General features: G+C 43.5%; 1 protein-coding gene across 4 annotated transcripts in view; it reads left to right on the top strand.

Annotated features, from left to right (window-relative positions):
* Nucleotides 1–16,981, top strand: part of TP63 (tumor protein p63) — a 226,886-nt gene that overhangs the window by 70,095 nt on the left and 139,810 nt on the right. For all 4 annotated transcript variants that reach the window (XM_074190651.1, XM_074190650.1, XM_074190653.1 and 1 more), the window contains exon 4: nucleotides 5,195–5,327. In XM_074190651.1, the coding sequence (XP_074046752.1) occupies nucleotides 5,195–5,327 (133 nt within the window). The remainder of the gene's footprint in view (nucleotides 1–5,194; nucleotides 5,328–16,981) is intronic.

Below are 16,981 nucleotides of genomic sequence, written 5' to 3'. Positions count from 1 at the left end.
AGGTTCAGCTAATTCAATTGATTTGCCCTCTGGACACACAGATGGTCACTGGCAGAGCCTGAACTCAGTCCCACACCAGGAGTCACCAGGAGTTATGCCATATATTCAATTATTCATTCATTCTTTTTTTATGATTTTTCAATTACTCTTTCTCTGCTCCATCGGCCTCAGCTCCATAGCTAACATTTAAATAGCACTTGTTTTGTGGTAGACACCGTCTTAAGCTCCTGATAATTATCTGATATTCACAACGCCCCTGTGAGGTAGGGCTAATATTATCTTCATTTTACAGATGAGCAAACCAAGGGAACAGAAGTTAATTGATTTGTTCATGGTGACATAACTAGTGTCTGAGGTTGGATTTGAATGCAGATCTTCATGACTCTAGGCTTGCTGCTCTATCCACTGCACCACCTGTACCCAGATATGGAGGCCTTCATCATTGTGTCTTTCATCACAGTGCATTTTTTTTATTTTTAATTTTACAATTTCCCCCCTAATCTCGCTTCCCACCCCCCACCCCCCACAGAAGGCCATCTGTTAGTCTTTACATTGTTTCCATGATATACATTGGTCTAAATTGAATGGAATGAGAGAGAAATCACATCCTTAAGGAAGTAAAATAAAATAAAAGAGAGCAAAATTACGTAATAAGATAATGGTTTTGGTTGTTTTTTTTTTTAATTAAAAATAGCCTTTGGTCTTTGTTCAAACTACAATTTTTTTATTCATTACTAAAATATTTTTGTTTAAGAGTAAACATAATTACCCCTCCCCCACAAAAACATAGAACCTCATGAGCACTAAAAGAAAGAGGAAAAAATATGTTTCAGTCTGTGTTCTGATACCATCAGCTCTGTCTCGGGTGGATCACATTCTTTATCATAAGTCCATCATGGAAGTTACTTCCATATTTTTCCATAGTTGCTGTTGCTGATTGTAATCCCTCCATCCATTCCTCCCCACTACCATCTATTATATTTTCTCTCTCCTTTCACTCTGTCCCTCCTCTAAAATGTGCTTTGGGACAGCCAAGTGACACAGTGAATAGAGCACTGGCCCTGGGGGTCAAGAGGCCCTAAGCCCATATCTTACCACAGAGACCATCTGGCCCTGTGGTTCTGGACAGGCCACCCAATCCCAGCACCTTGCAAAAAGTAAAAAAGAAAATGTGCTATATCTAACTATTCTCTCCTATGATCCACTCTGTCCACTATCACTCACATACCCACCCATTCCTCTTCTCTCCTTTTTTAATCTAGATGTCTATACCCTATTGAGTATATGCTGTTTCCCCTCTGAGACATTTCTGATGAGAGTGAAGGTTCCCTCATTCCCCCTTGCCTTCCCCATTCCATACCATTGCAAAAACTCATTGCAAAAAAAAATATCTTTTATATGAAATATCTTAGCCTATTCAACCTCTCCTTTCTCTTACTCCCAGCACATTTCCCTTTTGGCCATTGACTCCATTTTTACACTGTATCTTCAAATTCAGTTCTCTCCTGTGCTGTATCTATAAAAGCTCCTTCTACCTGCTCTATTAAATGAGAAGTTTCATGTGTATTATCAGTATCACTTTTCTACGCAGGAATACATGCAGTTCATCATCATTAAGTCCCTCATAATTTACCCTTCTCCTCAGCTATTTATGTTCCACCTGAGACCTGTATTTGAAGGTCAAACTTTCTGTTCAGCTCTAGTCCTCTTTTTTTTTTTTTTTTTTTTTTTTTTAGATTTTTTTTGCAAGGCAATGGGGTCAAGTGGCTAGGTAATCATAAAGTCTCTGAGGCCGGATTTGAACTCAGGTACTCCTGACTCCAGGGCTGGTACTCTATCCACTGTACAACCTAGCTGCACCAGCTCTGGTCCTTTCAACAGGAACATTTTCATTTCCCTTTTATAGGAGAGGAAACTGAGGTCCAGAGAGATTTATGACTTAACTAGACATAAGGCTACCTGAGTAGACGAACAATGAATTTTCCTCAATTCCTGTACTTTACATAATATATTTTGGTTGACTTCATGTTGAATTGATAGTAAGGGGAGTGATTAAAATGGCCTGAAAATGTACTAATATAGTGAAGTAAGTTAAGAGACAGAGGTATGAAAAGGAAAGAAAGATGAGTTTAGAACCATTACCTTCAAATTCCAGTTCTCCTACTTGCTACTTGGGGGACCTTGGCCAATCATGAGTAGAAGAATGATGTGTAGTAAGCTTCCCTTGAATCCCAAGGATAGAGCAAATCTTTCATGCAACATGGTCCTGTTCCATAGGCAACATGGCAGCCAAGTCTTTCACTGAAGGTATCACATAGCTCCTATGGCCACCTATTTCTGTTTGTGATGGTGATGGTTCACCATTCTAACACTCTCAAGTTTCAAACACTGTCTTGGTTATTTAAAAAGAAAATGTCGTTTGGCTTTTGTTTTTGAAAAGGACCATAACGTCAGGAAGATGATGGTGGGATTTTAATATGCTGGGAATGGTGGGCAGAAGGAGGAAGTGTGTAAAGTCACCAGCCTCCCTTTCTCAGCTTCATGGAGGCAATGCTTAATCTTATGAAACTGTTCACCATGGACTCTGAGGTAGAAATGAGTCAAACCCTGAATCTGGAATGACTGGGAGTGGTTTGTGGGTGGGACCAGTTGTTGAGTGACATACAGTCCTAGCCAAAAGAGCATAGAACACAATACGCCCCTTACTGTTATGTGTGGGAGTGGTATGGGGAGGGACACAACTGTCAGGCGCCCTTCTGGACTGCATCTGGTACACTGGGAACTTCTCTCTGGTATCACACCTAAAGCATCCTCTCTATACCTTTACCTATTACTCCTATTGTGCCAAGTAGAACATTCACTGCCATGTCATGATGTCATGGTCCTCTTTGAAAATGAAGGACAAACAACAATCTATGTGAGTAGTAGAGGTTGCCCCACTGCTGGCAGGTTGGGCAACGCAGCTCCTTCTTCCTCTTTCCTCCCTTTCTCCTCCCTCCTTCCCTTCACTTCTCCCTCCCTCCCTCCTTCCCTTCACTTCTCCCTCCCTCCCTCCCTCCCTCCTTCCCTTCCTCCCTTCTCTTCCCTACAGGTACTCTGCCCAATGTATTGTATTGTACATTTGATACCTGGAAATACATATTGGGATTTCAGGTTTCAAATCACTCTGGCTCTTGTTGATTGGTCAAGCTGATTTGGTCATTGTTTGGGTCCTAATTAGCTCAGAGTAAAGAAAAATAGAAAATGTTTCTGTTTTGGCCAGAAACCCAGAGGAGGGGTAGGTGAAGGAGGGAACTGGATTAGAAAGGTCATTTTCTATCTCCCTTTTTTACCTAACCTAAATCTCTGAATTGGGTGGAGCCTCAGTCAAGCTCAGACCTGTTAAAAACCGTAGCCTAAAAAGTCCAAGGTTCTTCCAATGTACCTGGGGCCATCTCCAGTTGTCCTTATGCATCCCTGGTCACTGGACCCAGATGACTCCAGAGGAGAAAGTGAGACTGGTGACTTAGCATAGTCTTGCCCCACCCCACTCAAATCCAATTCAAGGGTATGTCATGGTGTCACCTCCCTGATGTCATGGTCGTCTTTGGGAATGAAAGACAAATAATAACCAAGAAGATCAAAGAAAGCCCCTCTTCCCATCCCCCCAACAAGTTTCTTCTTTTGTCTATGCATCTGTAATTTCAAATAGAAGACACTAATTGTTTCTGAAGTCCTATCTTCCAAAGCAGCTCTGAATGATGTTGAAGTGTCGCATGAACACTTCCAATTATTACAGAGGGTGGTAAATCGCAGAAAAACTGCCCTGCCTTTCAATATGCATAATAACCTTGGCAAAGAGAGTGAGGCTGATGACTTCTGCTACTGGGCCTCATTTAGAGAATGAGACAAGACATCACCCTGTGATATCATTGATCCACGGACATTAAGCCTACAAGGGTCTAGGAACTGGGCTGATTGTTGGGAATACAAGGAAAGGCAAAAGACAGAACCTGCCCTCTAGGAGCTAAGCATAAGGAAGGCAGGTAAAATGGAGGGGGGAAGAAGCCTTGTCTGCTCATCTCTGGCAATCACTTATTGCTTGTCTTTCCAAGGAAGGACTTCCCTGAATAAGCACTCTTAAGCAATTATCATGTGCCAGACTTTGTACTGGGAAGCAGGATGCTGAAACAATAAGTACCCATCACTTGGAAATGTACATTTCAAAAGGCTTCAATGGTGCCACCTTTTGGGGTCTGGCTTAAGTTGGCCGAATCTTCAATTTCTCCTTTGCTCTTGCTACCAACCTCTAAAGAATTCAACAGGAGGAGTGGCTAGGTGGAACAGTGGATAGAGCACTGACCCTGGAGTCAGGAGGGTCTGAGTTCAAATGTGACCTCAGACACTTAATAATCCCCTAGCTGTGTGACCATGGGCAAGTCACTTAATCCCATTGTCTTGCAAAAAAAAAAACAGAGAAAGAAAACAAAAAAAAGTTAAACAGGAAAAAGAAAACCCTTCAGGATCCACTCTAAAGCTATGTGTGTCACTCATTTAAAATAAGAAAAAACAAACTGATTTCTTCAGATGATGCTTCAAACACAGGTGAATAATGGTCCTGGACTTGGGCCCTACATTGGCTAAAAGCATACAGATAAGCTGGCAGAGGTGGATGGATAGACTCTTTTTTTTCTAATTATGATCCTAAATGAAATCCAACAGATTTTCTGTCAATCCAATATAAGTATTCCAAGACTCTTGATCAGTGGATTAGTCTTTCTGTGGAATCTTTAGCCAGCAAAAGATCACTGGATTAGATAAAAATATGTGAACTTCAATCCTCTACAGCCTCTTTCTGCTCTGGTGGTGATGAGCATGGCAGAAATAAGGAGGGAAGCATAAACAACAGTTGTGCCAGAATGAACAGATATACCCACAATACACTTGGAGGGAATATTTAAATGGAAGGCATCACTGATTCCTTTGGGGATGTTTAATGTACTTGATGGATTTGACCTCCCTTCCAATTCTAAGTCCTTGATTATATAACATCCCCCCCCACCATTTGTATAGCAGATAAGTCAAGTCAGGTGGAAGAGTTCACATTCAATATTGCTCCTTTTCTACTTGAACTCATGAGAGGTCATGAGGATTCTTGGTTTTCTCTGTATGGGCGTGTGTTCTTAATGTTTATTTTCTTTCAACTCCTTTCTAGGCCAATATGCTCTGTACAGCCCATTGATTTGAACTTTATGGATGAGCCCACAGCAAATGGCACCACAAATAAGATTGAGATCAGCATGAATTGTATCCGCATGCAAGATACCGACTTGAGTGACCCAATGTGGGTGAGTGGTAGAGAGGGGCGGGTCCTTCATCTGCTATTTGCTTCTCCTTGTCCAAATAGGATCTGACCAAGGATGACACCAGAGGGGGCAGGTGGTTCAGCAGGGGGAGGACTATTGTTAATAACCATCATTTGGGGGCGTTATTTTATGTTGGCAGAACACATAAATGATATGACCTCATTTGAACCTCCTGATAATCCAGGAAATCAGAAACTGTTAGTCTCATGACTCACTTTCTTCAGAGGAAGAGACTGAGGCAAACAAACATGGAGGCATTTGTTTCTAGTCCCCCCAGTTAATCTGTGTCAGAAGAGAAATTCCTACCTAGGTCTTCCTGATTTTAAATCTAGCAGAAAACCTATGTCCTTCCTATTCTATATATAGAGGAATAGGGCCAAGCATAGGATTTAGGGGTAAAAGAGGTCTTATGGATTCCCTCGTCCAAAGTCCTCTTTTTAAAGATGGAGAAGCCAAGTGGCAGATGAGCATAAACAGTAAGCAGCAGAGTCAAGTCTGGATTCCACATCTGGCTCCCTCAGCTCAAATCCCAATTCATATCAGGAAATATTGTGAGGTTTAAGCATAAAGTGTTTTGTAAACCTTAAAGTGTCACATAAATATGAACTATTATAATCATAATCATAATTGTTTTGGACACCTAATGGAGGATAACATACCAGATGGACAATCTATTTAAGAATAATTTATGACTGACCACATAGTCAAGCAATGACACAGGCAAGCAATGAGAGCTTCCCATCGTGGGAGAGCAGACTCCTTACAGTTGGCTCTCTACAATCAAGTGCAAGGAATGAGTCTCCATCTTGAAGATGTATTTTGGTCCTGTGCTTCTCCTTGACTGGCCCTTTCTTCTCTTTCAGTTCAATAACACTTTTGAATTTCTGCTGTTTAGTCCTCACCTCTCTCCTTCAGTGGTTAGACATTGACTGAAGTCTCCTCTGTGATTTCTGATTGTTTTTGCTTGCTACTTATTAACAAAAATAGGAATGGTTTGTTAGGGAGGAAAACGTTGGTCATTCCTTCAGACAGGCATCACACTGCATACTTCATACAGTTCCTGTAACCAGAAGACCCTCAGGGAGGTATCCAATAAATGATTACCAATTTACATAATTGGTGAAGACATCAAGGTTGTAATATTACATGGATTATTTTTGTCACCATTCCATTGTTGCCATTATCACAAATAGGGAAAGACAGTTGATGTTGAACTCAGTGGTCACCGCATGGTTAGGGTCCCTCAGTTCATTTGCTGTGCCTCGGCTATGGTGATTAAAGATTCCACCACTTCCCCCAGACCTTGAACGTTCCATGATTTTTCATTTATTGAGTATTTGAAGGATCAGGATTGTGAATGAGTCTTTGGTTTTGCACATAACTCATGATTTTCAGAAAAGTGCAGTGGTTGTAATGAACCTTAATCATAAGAAGGAAAACCAAGATTCCATTGAAAACCATTCTGTCACATTGTGAGTATTCCTGTTTCTGAAGCCTCCAATGTGCTCTGTCTATATTAAAATTTCTTACTTCAAAGTCTAGTTGAGGTAATACCTCTTCCAGAAAGACCTCTTCTGATTCCCTGCCCCCTTCCATTTAAAAGAACAATCATTGATTAATAAAGGACCTTCCAAGTCTTATCATCTGACTCATTTTACAGATGAAGAAATTGAAGCTCAGGGAGAAGAAATATAAAATTCCACAAGAGGTAAAGTCAAGATCTGAACCCAGAACATCTGAAACCAGAGTTAGCACTCTTTCCATTGAATCCCTCTCTTCTACTTGTCCCAGGACTGGGTCTGGACCTTTCCCCTGCACGTATCATATCCTCGATTGTGCCCTTGTCTTATCCATGCGATTCGTCAGTTAACTCCCAAAGAGAATATATGGACTTATTCGTCATCTCTGTAGCTGTAGCTCCAGATGTAGATTTAAGGGTCCATCAAATGAAGCTCAGGATCAACACACAGTGTGGTAGAAATAGTACTGACTGCAATCAGAAGATGTGAGATCAAGTCCTATCACTTAAATTCTGCCTCAGTTTCCTCATCTATAATATGTAGTTGTTCTTCCCATTCTAAGTCTATGGTCCTTTGGCTAAGGCACTGAAAGATGCAATGCAAATGTTATTTGGTGGTTGATATGACAGTTCAGCTATAATACCCTACCTAGAATTGGAAAAAAAAAAGATCACCAGTAAGGCTCAAAGGGAATAAAACCCCAGGCTTAATACTTTTCATCAGGAAAGGAGGGGGTTGCTAGCCAAGGATTCCCAAGTGGGACTCTGCTCAGCTTGAGGCCCCAGGGCAGGAGTCAAACAGTTGTAGATGAAAGTCATAGTCAAGGTATCTTGACCTAATTCACTGTTTTGCCTAGAGCTGCCCATTTATATCTGTCTGTTTCTGCCCAGGCCCATATGACTTATTGGGCTTAGGGATAAGCCAGCTTCCCCATGGCCAATAAAGCTCTGAGTAGGTTGATGGGCTCAATCTCCCCTTTCTGTTAAGATGCAGTTTGTGGGTAATGTTTGTACTCAAGTTGGCTGATGGGACCGGGTTAGAGGGAAACAAATAAAAACCACTACTTCTATACAATCAATAGCAACACTGCTTGTAACTTTGACTTTTTAGAGATGGGGATAATTTTTTTTTCTCCATTAAAAAGTTCCACGATAATAAGACTTCTCAAGCTAATGTTGAAGTGATGTATGGTCTGCCACAAGATACACAGACGATAATCCATTAGCATCCTCTCCAGACAAGGGGCTCGTGTCCTCTGGTACCTTACTATCCCATTCTGTATACAGAAGGAGCTTCCTTCTTTGGATACCCATAAAGCATACCCCCAAGTAGTTAAGTCACACTGCAACTGTGCAGAGCCTCACATCCTGGAACTAAATTCTGTTTAGCTTCTGTATAATGTGCTAAAATTGGGAACTCAGCCAAACTTTTGCCCAATTTTCAAGAAATATGATTCTGTAGACACCTCAAGGCATGTCAGAAATTTTAAAAGAGGGGAAAGAAAATTGTGAAGCCAAGGAATTCATATCTCATTTTGACTAACTTTTCACATAGCTCTGCCTTCTATAAACTATGCACAAAATTGATGACTTGTCTAGCCTTTGCTGCCATCAAAGACAACACAGATGACAAAGCGAGTATCTTTCCATATCTCCCTGTCCTGTGCATTGGGATTATTGGCATGGGGTCATAGGGGTAGGGAGGGAACTGGGAGTGGAGCATGACCAGGGGCCTTGCAAGTTCTGATTGACTTCAGGTTATAGGACTGAATAAGTCCTCACCCTGGATGAGCATCTCTGCTTCCTTTACCTGACTCTTGAAGATAATTGCAAGACCCCTCTGTATAGTCCTCTTCGTCCTCCATCAGAGGCACTTGAGTTTGATGGCTCTCTGAAAGTGAATGTCTAGAGGGGAGCACATTCCTTGGGACATCATCTGACTGGTATTGAGTCCAGGGGAAAGTCTCTCCCTCGATCAGGATGCTGCAGTGGTCTTCCCTTTTTTAGCAGCCATGGCCTACTGCCTACTCCACTGGAGGCTGCAGTCTGCTGTTCCTAAGAAGGGCTGCTTTGAGTCGCTTGGATGATTTGAGAGCCTTAGTATAGGCTCAAGGACTTGGGGCTCACTCCTCTGTTCTGGGACTCTGGATGTGATGGTCCTTCTCTCTGCCTCAGCTCTGAGTCACCTAGACAACTGGCAAGCATGTCTCCCATATCTTCATTCAAGACACCTGAACTTTTTAACAAGTGGTATGGGAGGGGGCGGCTAGGTAGCGTAGTGGATAGAGCACCAGCCTTGGAGTCAGGAGTACCTGGGTTCAAATCCGGTCTCAGACACTTAATAATTACCTAGCTGTGTGGCCTTGGGCAAGCCACTTAACCCCATTTGCCTTGCAAAAAAAAAAAACACCTAAAAAAAAAAACAAGTGGTATGGGATCCGTTGCCAGGCAGGTAGTGCAGTGGATAGTGTACCAGGCCAGGAGTCAGGAAGACTTGAGTTCAAATCAAATTAACTGTGGGACCCTGTACAACTCATTTGCCCCAGTTTGCTTCAGCTTTCTCATCTGCAAAAGAAGCTAGAAAAGGAAATGACAAGCAACTCTATTATCTGCCTAGAAAAGCATGTGGGGGAAGGTCATGAAGAGTCAGACACAATTTAAGATTTCTTCATATTGCAACCATGATATCCTACCCTATGCAAGGTGACCTGGTCCATAGTCTCACATATAACTACGCAACCCATGTCCCTGTGAGGAGGGGGAAGAAGGACGTAGTTATTTAGTTGTTTCTGTTGTGTCCAACTCTTTGTGACTCCATTTGAAGTTTATTTGGCAAAGATACTGGAGAGGTTTTGCTGTTTCCTTTTCCAGCTTATTTTAGATGAGAAAACTGAGTGAGAGAGGGTTAAAAGACTTGCCCAGGATCATACAACTAGCAAGTGTCAACGCAAAATTTGAACCCAACTCTTCCTGTCTGCATATCCAGTCCTTGAACCACTGTATTACTTAGTGGCCTCATTTCCTGTGGGCCGCTCCAACTCAGTATGACTTCAGAGAATTAATCCTTATCTCCCACCCCTCCAAAAAAAAAAAAAACCCTTTCCACTTCTTAACATTCCTATTATTTTCTCCTGATTAACAAAACTAACATCTTTACTGAGTCACCAGCAAGTGGTCTCCCTCTTTCCTATATGCTCTGTGATAGTTGGGGAGGGAAGGAAGGACTGGAGGGAGGGAGAAGGATAAAAAGGAAGGAGGGAAAGAAGGAAGGGAGGTGGGGAAAGGAAAAACAGAAGGAACAAGGGGGAAAGGAGGAAGAAGAGGGGAAAAAGAAAGGAGAGAGAAAAGAAGCAAAGAAGGAAGGTTGGCTCATATCCCTGGAGCAGACTCTGGGCTAAGCACTTTATAAATCTTACTTAATTTTCACAACTCTGGAGGTAGGCACCCTAAGAATGTTACAGTTTAAGCAACTGAGGCAGGCAGAGGTTATATGACTTGCTCCTGGTCTCACAGATCATGGGTGTTTCGGACCAGTGATCAGAGTGAAACTCCCTGTGGTATAATTTCCTCATTTTATAAAAGAACAGTGGAAGTGATTTGTCTAGGGTCACACAGACAATATCATGATTGGAACCCAGATCTTTCCCCCGTCCCATGATGCCTTCCAGTTAAATAGACTGCCAATCCACAAAATGTTACTTTGTTTGACCATGGAGTCCAGTTTCTTCATTTTACAGAAGAGATAATTGAGGGCCAGGGAGAAGAAATGATCTCTAAGCCATTGATGTAGAAAAAAAGAAAATGGAATTGAAACCCAGACCTCAGACTCTGGAGCCAGTGCTTTTTATCCCCCCAGACCATATAATGGCTTTCAGCAGTAGATAGAGCACCAGGAACTTGGTGAGTTCAAATCCAGGCTCTGTGGTCCTGGGCAGGTCATTTCACTGTTTGTCTCAGTTTCCTTTTGTGTAAAATGAACCAGAGAAGGAAAGTTCATACCATTCCAGTATTGTTGCCGAGATCACCCCCAAAAGGGTCACAGAGTCAGAACAACAGCAACAAGAGGAATTCCACTCTTCCAAGATGAAAGGAATCCTGAACCAGGCTGAGGGTCATGCAATAGAATGGGATTGTTCCCCAGTGTCCCATGAATCTGATTTATGCCTCTGCCTTAGGCCTCTGTGTTGGTGTGATGAGCACGCCGTGACCTTTGAAGATCGCACAGATGATAACAGTTAACTGATGGTGGATGCTCAGCTCTAAGAAGCAAGAGAGGCTCCTGAGCATAATGGCCACAAGTCCAGAGTCCCCCAGACACGGCTTCTAGTTCTTTCTAGGCTCTGAACTGTCCCTCTGGACTGGTGGCCTTGGAAAGGTTGGGGAAGGCTCCACCTTGGGGCTACTGTGGATGAAATCGTGGCGAGCCTGGCAAACTATTATCCAGTTTAAAAAAGCCCTGAGTTTCCCCATTTGGCCACAGAAAGCTCAGGCCCTGTCCTGGTTGGACAACACCAAGAAGGTGGGGAGCTCTCCCAAGTGCTGCCTCTTTTTGACCTCTCCCCTTTACCTTGATTTTGGGGCCTGTCAGGTTGGGACCTGCCCAACATTTCCTGAGCACAACCAAGATGAACCATGCCCCTTGGTCAAACCCAAAGATTCCCCACTCCCTGAACCAAAGGCTGGGCTTTTCCAAAAGAGAAATGGGTGTGAGCTCAACCTACCTGCGGATTTCATCAAACAACTGAAGTAGAACATGTATTGGAGGAGTCCGCTGGCTGAGATTTCACTGACCAGATTGTCCGCCATCCTCTGCTCTTCACTGATCTAATAAGGACTTATTGAGTTTCCTTTATTGGCAAAGTGCTCCTTCTAAGAAATGGATTTTTTTTAAGGAGACATGAGGCAAAAGTCACTCACTCCTAGTGTGGGGATCTCCTTCCACCAATTGAATTAGCCACTCATTTGTAACTTGTAACTTACCTGGTATGCGTGGTTAAGAACTCACAACAGTATGTGCCAGAGGAGGTCATTTCAACCGTCATGCATCAAGTCCCTACTCTATTCAAGTGTCTGTGGTGTGCCAGGTTGTTTACCCCCTGCCACCTCCCAACTAGACTTTGACACTTCTCTGTTATGGTGATGTTTGTCCTTCATTCTTGAAGAAGACCATGGCATCTCCAAGATGAGCTCATGAATTAGATTTGACTGGGGAGTGCTGTGCTGAGTCCCCTCCCTCCCTTCCTTCCTTTCTCCTCCAGAGTCATCTGGGTCCAGGACGACTGGAGATGGCTCTGGATGAGAGGCGATGAGGGTAAAGTGACTTGCCCAAAGTCATACAGCTAGGAAGTGTCTGGGGTCAGATTTGAACTCTGATTCTCCTGACTTCAGGGCCAGTGTTCTATGTAGCTGCCCTTCTCTGTTCTGGAAGATGCCCTCAAATGCTTTATCTCCTAGCTGGGAAGGAGGAACATGCGAGGAGAGCCTGTGATAATCAACATCAGAAGGGAAGAGGCCAATAGGTTGTGGGGGGGGGAGGATGAGAGGAGGAGGGCTAACTCCTAGCTCAGGAAAGGGGGTGGACAGTGAGCAGAGAAGATCCCATTGAGACAGTTTGGGAAATGAGCCCTGCAGCCTTGCAAGGACCAGAGACTGAGACAGAATGGATCTTCATGGTCACAAAGTCCAATGATGTCCCTCAATTTAGAAGACACTAGGGATGTTTTATGGGGATTTTAAATTCTAGAAAGCTAAGGGACTTTCTCAGAGTCTCACAGCAAGGGAAGATTTGAGGCAGGGTCCAAAGTCAAGGCTTCCTTCCCGAGTCCTATCTGCTCTACTCTAAGGAGTTTAGAGGGGGTCTCTGTCTCTGGCATTCCAGGTGTTGGGAAGTAGGCTTGGGGCTGGCCTCCAGGGACTGAAAACTTGAGGAAGACACAGTAGGTGGCAGCCCTACCTGCCAGTCCCTTGGAGCTCCCTCATTACCTCTCTGCCATCCCCACCAGGGGACCAAGAAAATGGGAACCTGCGCCCAAAGCTTTGTTCCCAAAGAGGGCCCTCACCTGAGGCCCAGGTATGCGCTTCAGACCTTGAACAAACAGGGCGTTTCAGAGAAAGGGACAAAAGCCTCTGCTCCCCCTTCCACAAACTCACAAATATCACTTGACAGGTGGCAGCCCCTCCCTGCACGGGGCGGGGGGCTCTTGGCCTTTTGCTTTGGAGTTTGGGGAACCTGCTGCTTGGGCCACCGGGGAATGTGCTGCCTCGGGCCAGGTGGCTGCCAAGCTGGCTCTCCTTTGAAAGGAAGGCCTCTTCCTCCTCCTCCTCCCTCCCTCCCCCCCTCCCCCTCTCTCTGGGGGTAAAGGGGGAGGGGAAGGGGTCTTGGAAATAAGAGCCCTGGGGCAACTGGGCCTCACACCTGTCTATAGTCCAACCTCTGCAGGGCTGCCAAAGACATTCTGGGGGTTCTGGGGGTGGGGGCTGTGCTCACGAGAAGTGGAAGGAAGCAGAAAAGCACAAAAAGAGACCCACAGAAGTTCAGAACTTGACCTAGAGGCCCCTGGGAGGCTGCTGTCCCCTCCTCAAAATGCCAGCCACGCTCCACTGGGCCTCACTGCCAGGGGTCAGCTGATGTCCTTCTCATCCCCATGGCCTTCCCCATCCCCAACACACTCCTCACTCTCTGCCTCTCTCTCTGTCTGCCTCTCTCTCTGTCTGCCTCTGTGTGTGTCAGTCTGTCTCTCTGTTTCTGTCTCTTTCTGTGTCTGTCTGTGTCTCTGTCTATCTGCATTTATCTGTCTCTCTGTCTCTGACCATCTCTTTCTCACTGTCTGCCTGTCTGCCCCTCTGTCTCTGTCCCTCAGTCTTTTGTCTGTATCTGTCTCTCTCTCTGTCTGTTTCTGTTTGTGTCTGTCTCTTTCTGTGTCTCTGTCTCTTTGTCTCTGTGTCTGTCTGTCTCTCTGTGTCAGTCTTTGTCTTTTTGTCTCTGTCTCTCTCTCTCTGACTGTCTCTCTCTCTCTTTTTCCTCACTGTCTGTCTGTCTGTGTTTGTCTCCGTCTTTATCTCTAACCATCTCTCTTCTTCACTCTGTATTTCTGTCTCTCTGTCTTTTTGTCTGTTTCTGTGTCTCTGTCCTGTCTCTCTCTGGAAGGAATAGATGTCACATTAATTTGAATTTTAAGAATTTGGAGAATGACATGAGCCATAATGTGTTTAGAAATATTGACTTCTTTCTTGTAGGCAAAGAATCTATAGACACAAAAAATCAGAACTTTTCCTAGGTCTGGAGTGATTTAGTCATGACCCAAGTTTCTGTCCAAGAAGCATTTAAATGATCATTGCAGCAAAAACAATAATCATCACTTGTATTTATAGAGATATTTAAAGTTTGCAAAACACTGGCCAGGCCATTGTGGAGCAAACGGCTACCATTTTCTTCATTTGAATTATGAAGTTACTAAGTCACAGAGAGATGAAGTATCTGGGCCACATAGCTTGTCAGCCAATGAGCAATTAAGCATCTGCTACATGGCCATCACTGAACTAAGGCAAAAGGTAGCTCCCATGCTCAAGTTGCTTAGGAGATGACACATAAACGATGTCTAAATAGCCAATATATAGGATACATTGGAAATAACACAAAGAGAAGAGACGTTAGATTTAAGGGAAGTTGGAAAAGGCTACAGGTACAAAGTAGGATTTTCGCTAAGGCTCAAAGAAAACTAAGGAAACTGGGAGACAAATGTGGAGAGAACATTTCCAGACATGGGAGACAACCAGAGAAAATGACCTAAGTGAGGAGATTGGAATTAGTGTCAGAGATGAGATTTGAAGGCAGAGCCCTGTTATCTCACAGTGCAATGCTCTTTCCATTAAATTGTCTGACAAAATGTGTGTGAGTGTGGATGGGAGGATATGAGTGTGTATGGCTGGCTGGCTGGATGGATGGGTGTGTGTTTGTGTGGATGAATGGATGGATGGAAGGGTGTGTGTGTGTGTGTGTGTGTGTGTGTGTGTGTCGATGGATGGGTGGATGGATGGATGGGAGGGTGTGTGAATGTATGTGGTTGCTTGTGCTTGTAGGGGTGTGGAGTTGGGGAGGTGTGATGATCCCCTAAATGTGAAAATTTTTCCTGTAATTATGAAAATTTCCTATCAAGACATTCCCCCTTATGGCTCCTGTGTTTCTTTCTTAGAGTCAGTTCAGTTCCCTGATGCCTTCCCTTGGGGAAGCTGCCTCTCGTTGACCATGGATGGATTCTGTAGTTGGGTCATTGTTGGCAATTTATCTTCCCCATTCAAATGTGAACCCCCTTAAGATGAGGAACATGTTTTTACCTTTCCTTGTATTTCAGCACTTGGTAAAATGATTGCTTAACATGATAGATCCTTAAGAAATGCTTTCTGACTTAACACCTTTGCCGGCACTTCTTCTTGAGTAGATGGTCCCAGCTAGGAGCCATGGCTGACTTGGCCTTGGCAATTTTGGAACCTCGGTTATTTTGGGACCTGTGTGCTCACCAAACTCTGCCGCTGCAGCTAGAGAAAGAGCCATGGCTGGGAGAGCACCTAGAGGAAGCCTCTGAGCTTATTACTAATCACGCGGGTATGTTGGGCTCTGTGAGTAATCTTGAAAATGCACTTTTTTCCTCTCGTCCCCTGACTCACTCACTCTCAATATATATATACACATTCATGAATAGATATATCTGTATACTCACATATATGTTTACATTGTTCACAAAACACATATGCACTTATATACATAAAAATAAAGCCTATATATATGCACATATATAAAACATGTACAGATAAAGATATAATTATGTTGTTCTAATGAATAAAATCATGGTCCACCATCTTGTGTCTGAGCAGAGGGCATCTCTGCCACCTTCTAGTCTGACTCTGGTCCTATATTGTGATGATGAAGCCAAAGTGCCCTGGGTCTCCATTGTCTATTAATGGCCTTCCATGTTAAATCAAAACAGAATTTCTTAACAGCCTGCAGTAGCTCCTCATGCTTTCTCTTTGTAAATAAACATTCCATTGATAGCTAGCATTCATGATTGCACACCCTTTACCCAAAGTAAAGAGTCTTTGGAGATATGGTGAAAATTTTTATTCTCTTTCCTGTCACAAATGTGGAAACTGAGGCATACTCCAATAAGGCAAAACTCATAGGAAAAACTCCATTTTAATTTTCATTTACATGCTTTGGATTCCTATTAAGACAAGCAGCCTACTTTTTTTTTAATTAGCACTATACGACCTTATAAAATTGGCTTTAAAAAAATTACCTCTTTTGTAGATAGATGGGTGGGGTGTCATGGGATTTTCCACCACTACAGCTTTATTGGCACATCATGATTTCTATTTCCTGATGACAGGACTAGAAGACTCTTTTCCTGCCTTTATTTCTGGCTTAAAGAGGGGGAAAAGAAAGAATGAAGGAGAGACTTCCTTAATTCTAATAATCCCTAAAAACATCTCCTGAACATATTTCTCCTGAACATATTTCTCCTTTCCTCCCTCCCCTTTTCCCCTCCCTCTTTCCCCTTCCCCATGCCCTTCCTTCCTTTCTATACAAAGTCCTTCATATTCATTTCAGCAAATCTTTATCATGGCAGACCTTCTGTGCCAGACTATCTAGGGTACCAGAGGAAGGCAAACACTCTCTTGTAAGGGTCACAGGACTCTCTAATCCTGAGCTCCAACTGCTTCTCAGATGAATTATCCTTTTCCTCTTGAAGACTAATCCTGCAGGTTCCCCAAGCATAGGCACCCCCATCTCAAAGAACGCAAGATAACTTCCGCTCCTTGTTGGGGAGCTGGCTAATGGTTCTCTGTGGAGACCCAAGACTTTCTTCCTAATTACCCAAAAAGTACATTTGAAACTTCTGTTATAAGATTGTTTTCCTCCCTCCCGTTTGGAGGGGAAAGACACACACATACACGCCCAATACAAAGGCTGTAGATTTTTTAAATGGAGATGAATCCTTCCTAATCAGGGCTTTCCACAGGGGAAAGGGACCAAGAAAGATGAGTCATCATTGATGTGAATACTGTCTGGGCTGGTGAAAGGAGAGGGGCCGCTGGTCCTGTCCTCCCCTTCCCTCTTCCA

The sequence above is a fragment of the Macrotis lagotis genome, chromosome 6 (genome assembly GCF_037893015.1).
Source record: "Macrotis lagotis isolate mMagLag1 chromosome 6, bilby.v1.9.chrom.fasta, whole genome shotgun sequence".
Taxonomy (NCBI): domain Eukaryota; kingdom Metazoa; phylum Chordata; class Mammalia; order Peramelemorphia; family Peramelidae; genus Macrotis; species Macrotis lagotis.
The sequence above is the reverse complement of the archived record's forward strand: the minus strand, read 5'-3'. Positions and strand labels throughout refer to the sequence as shown.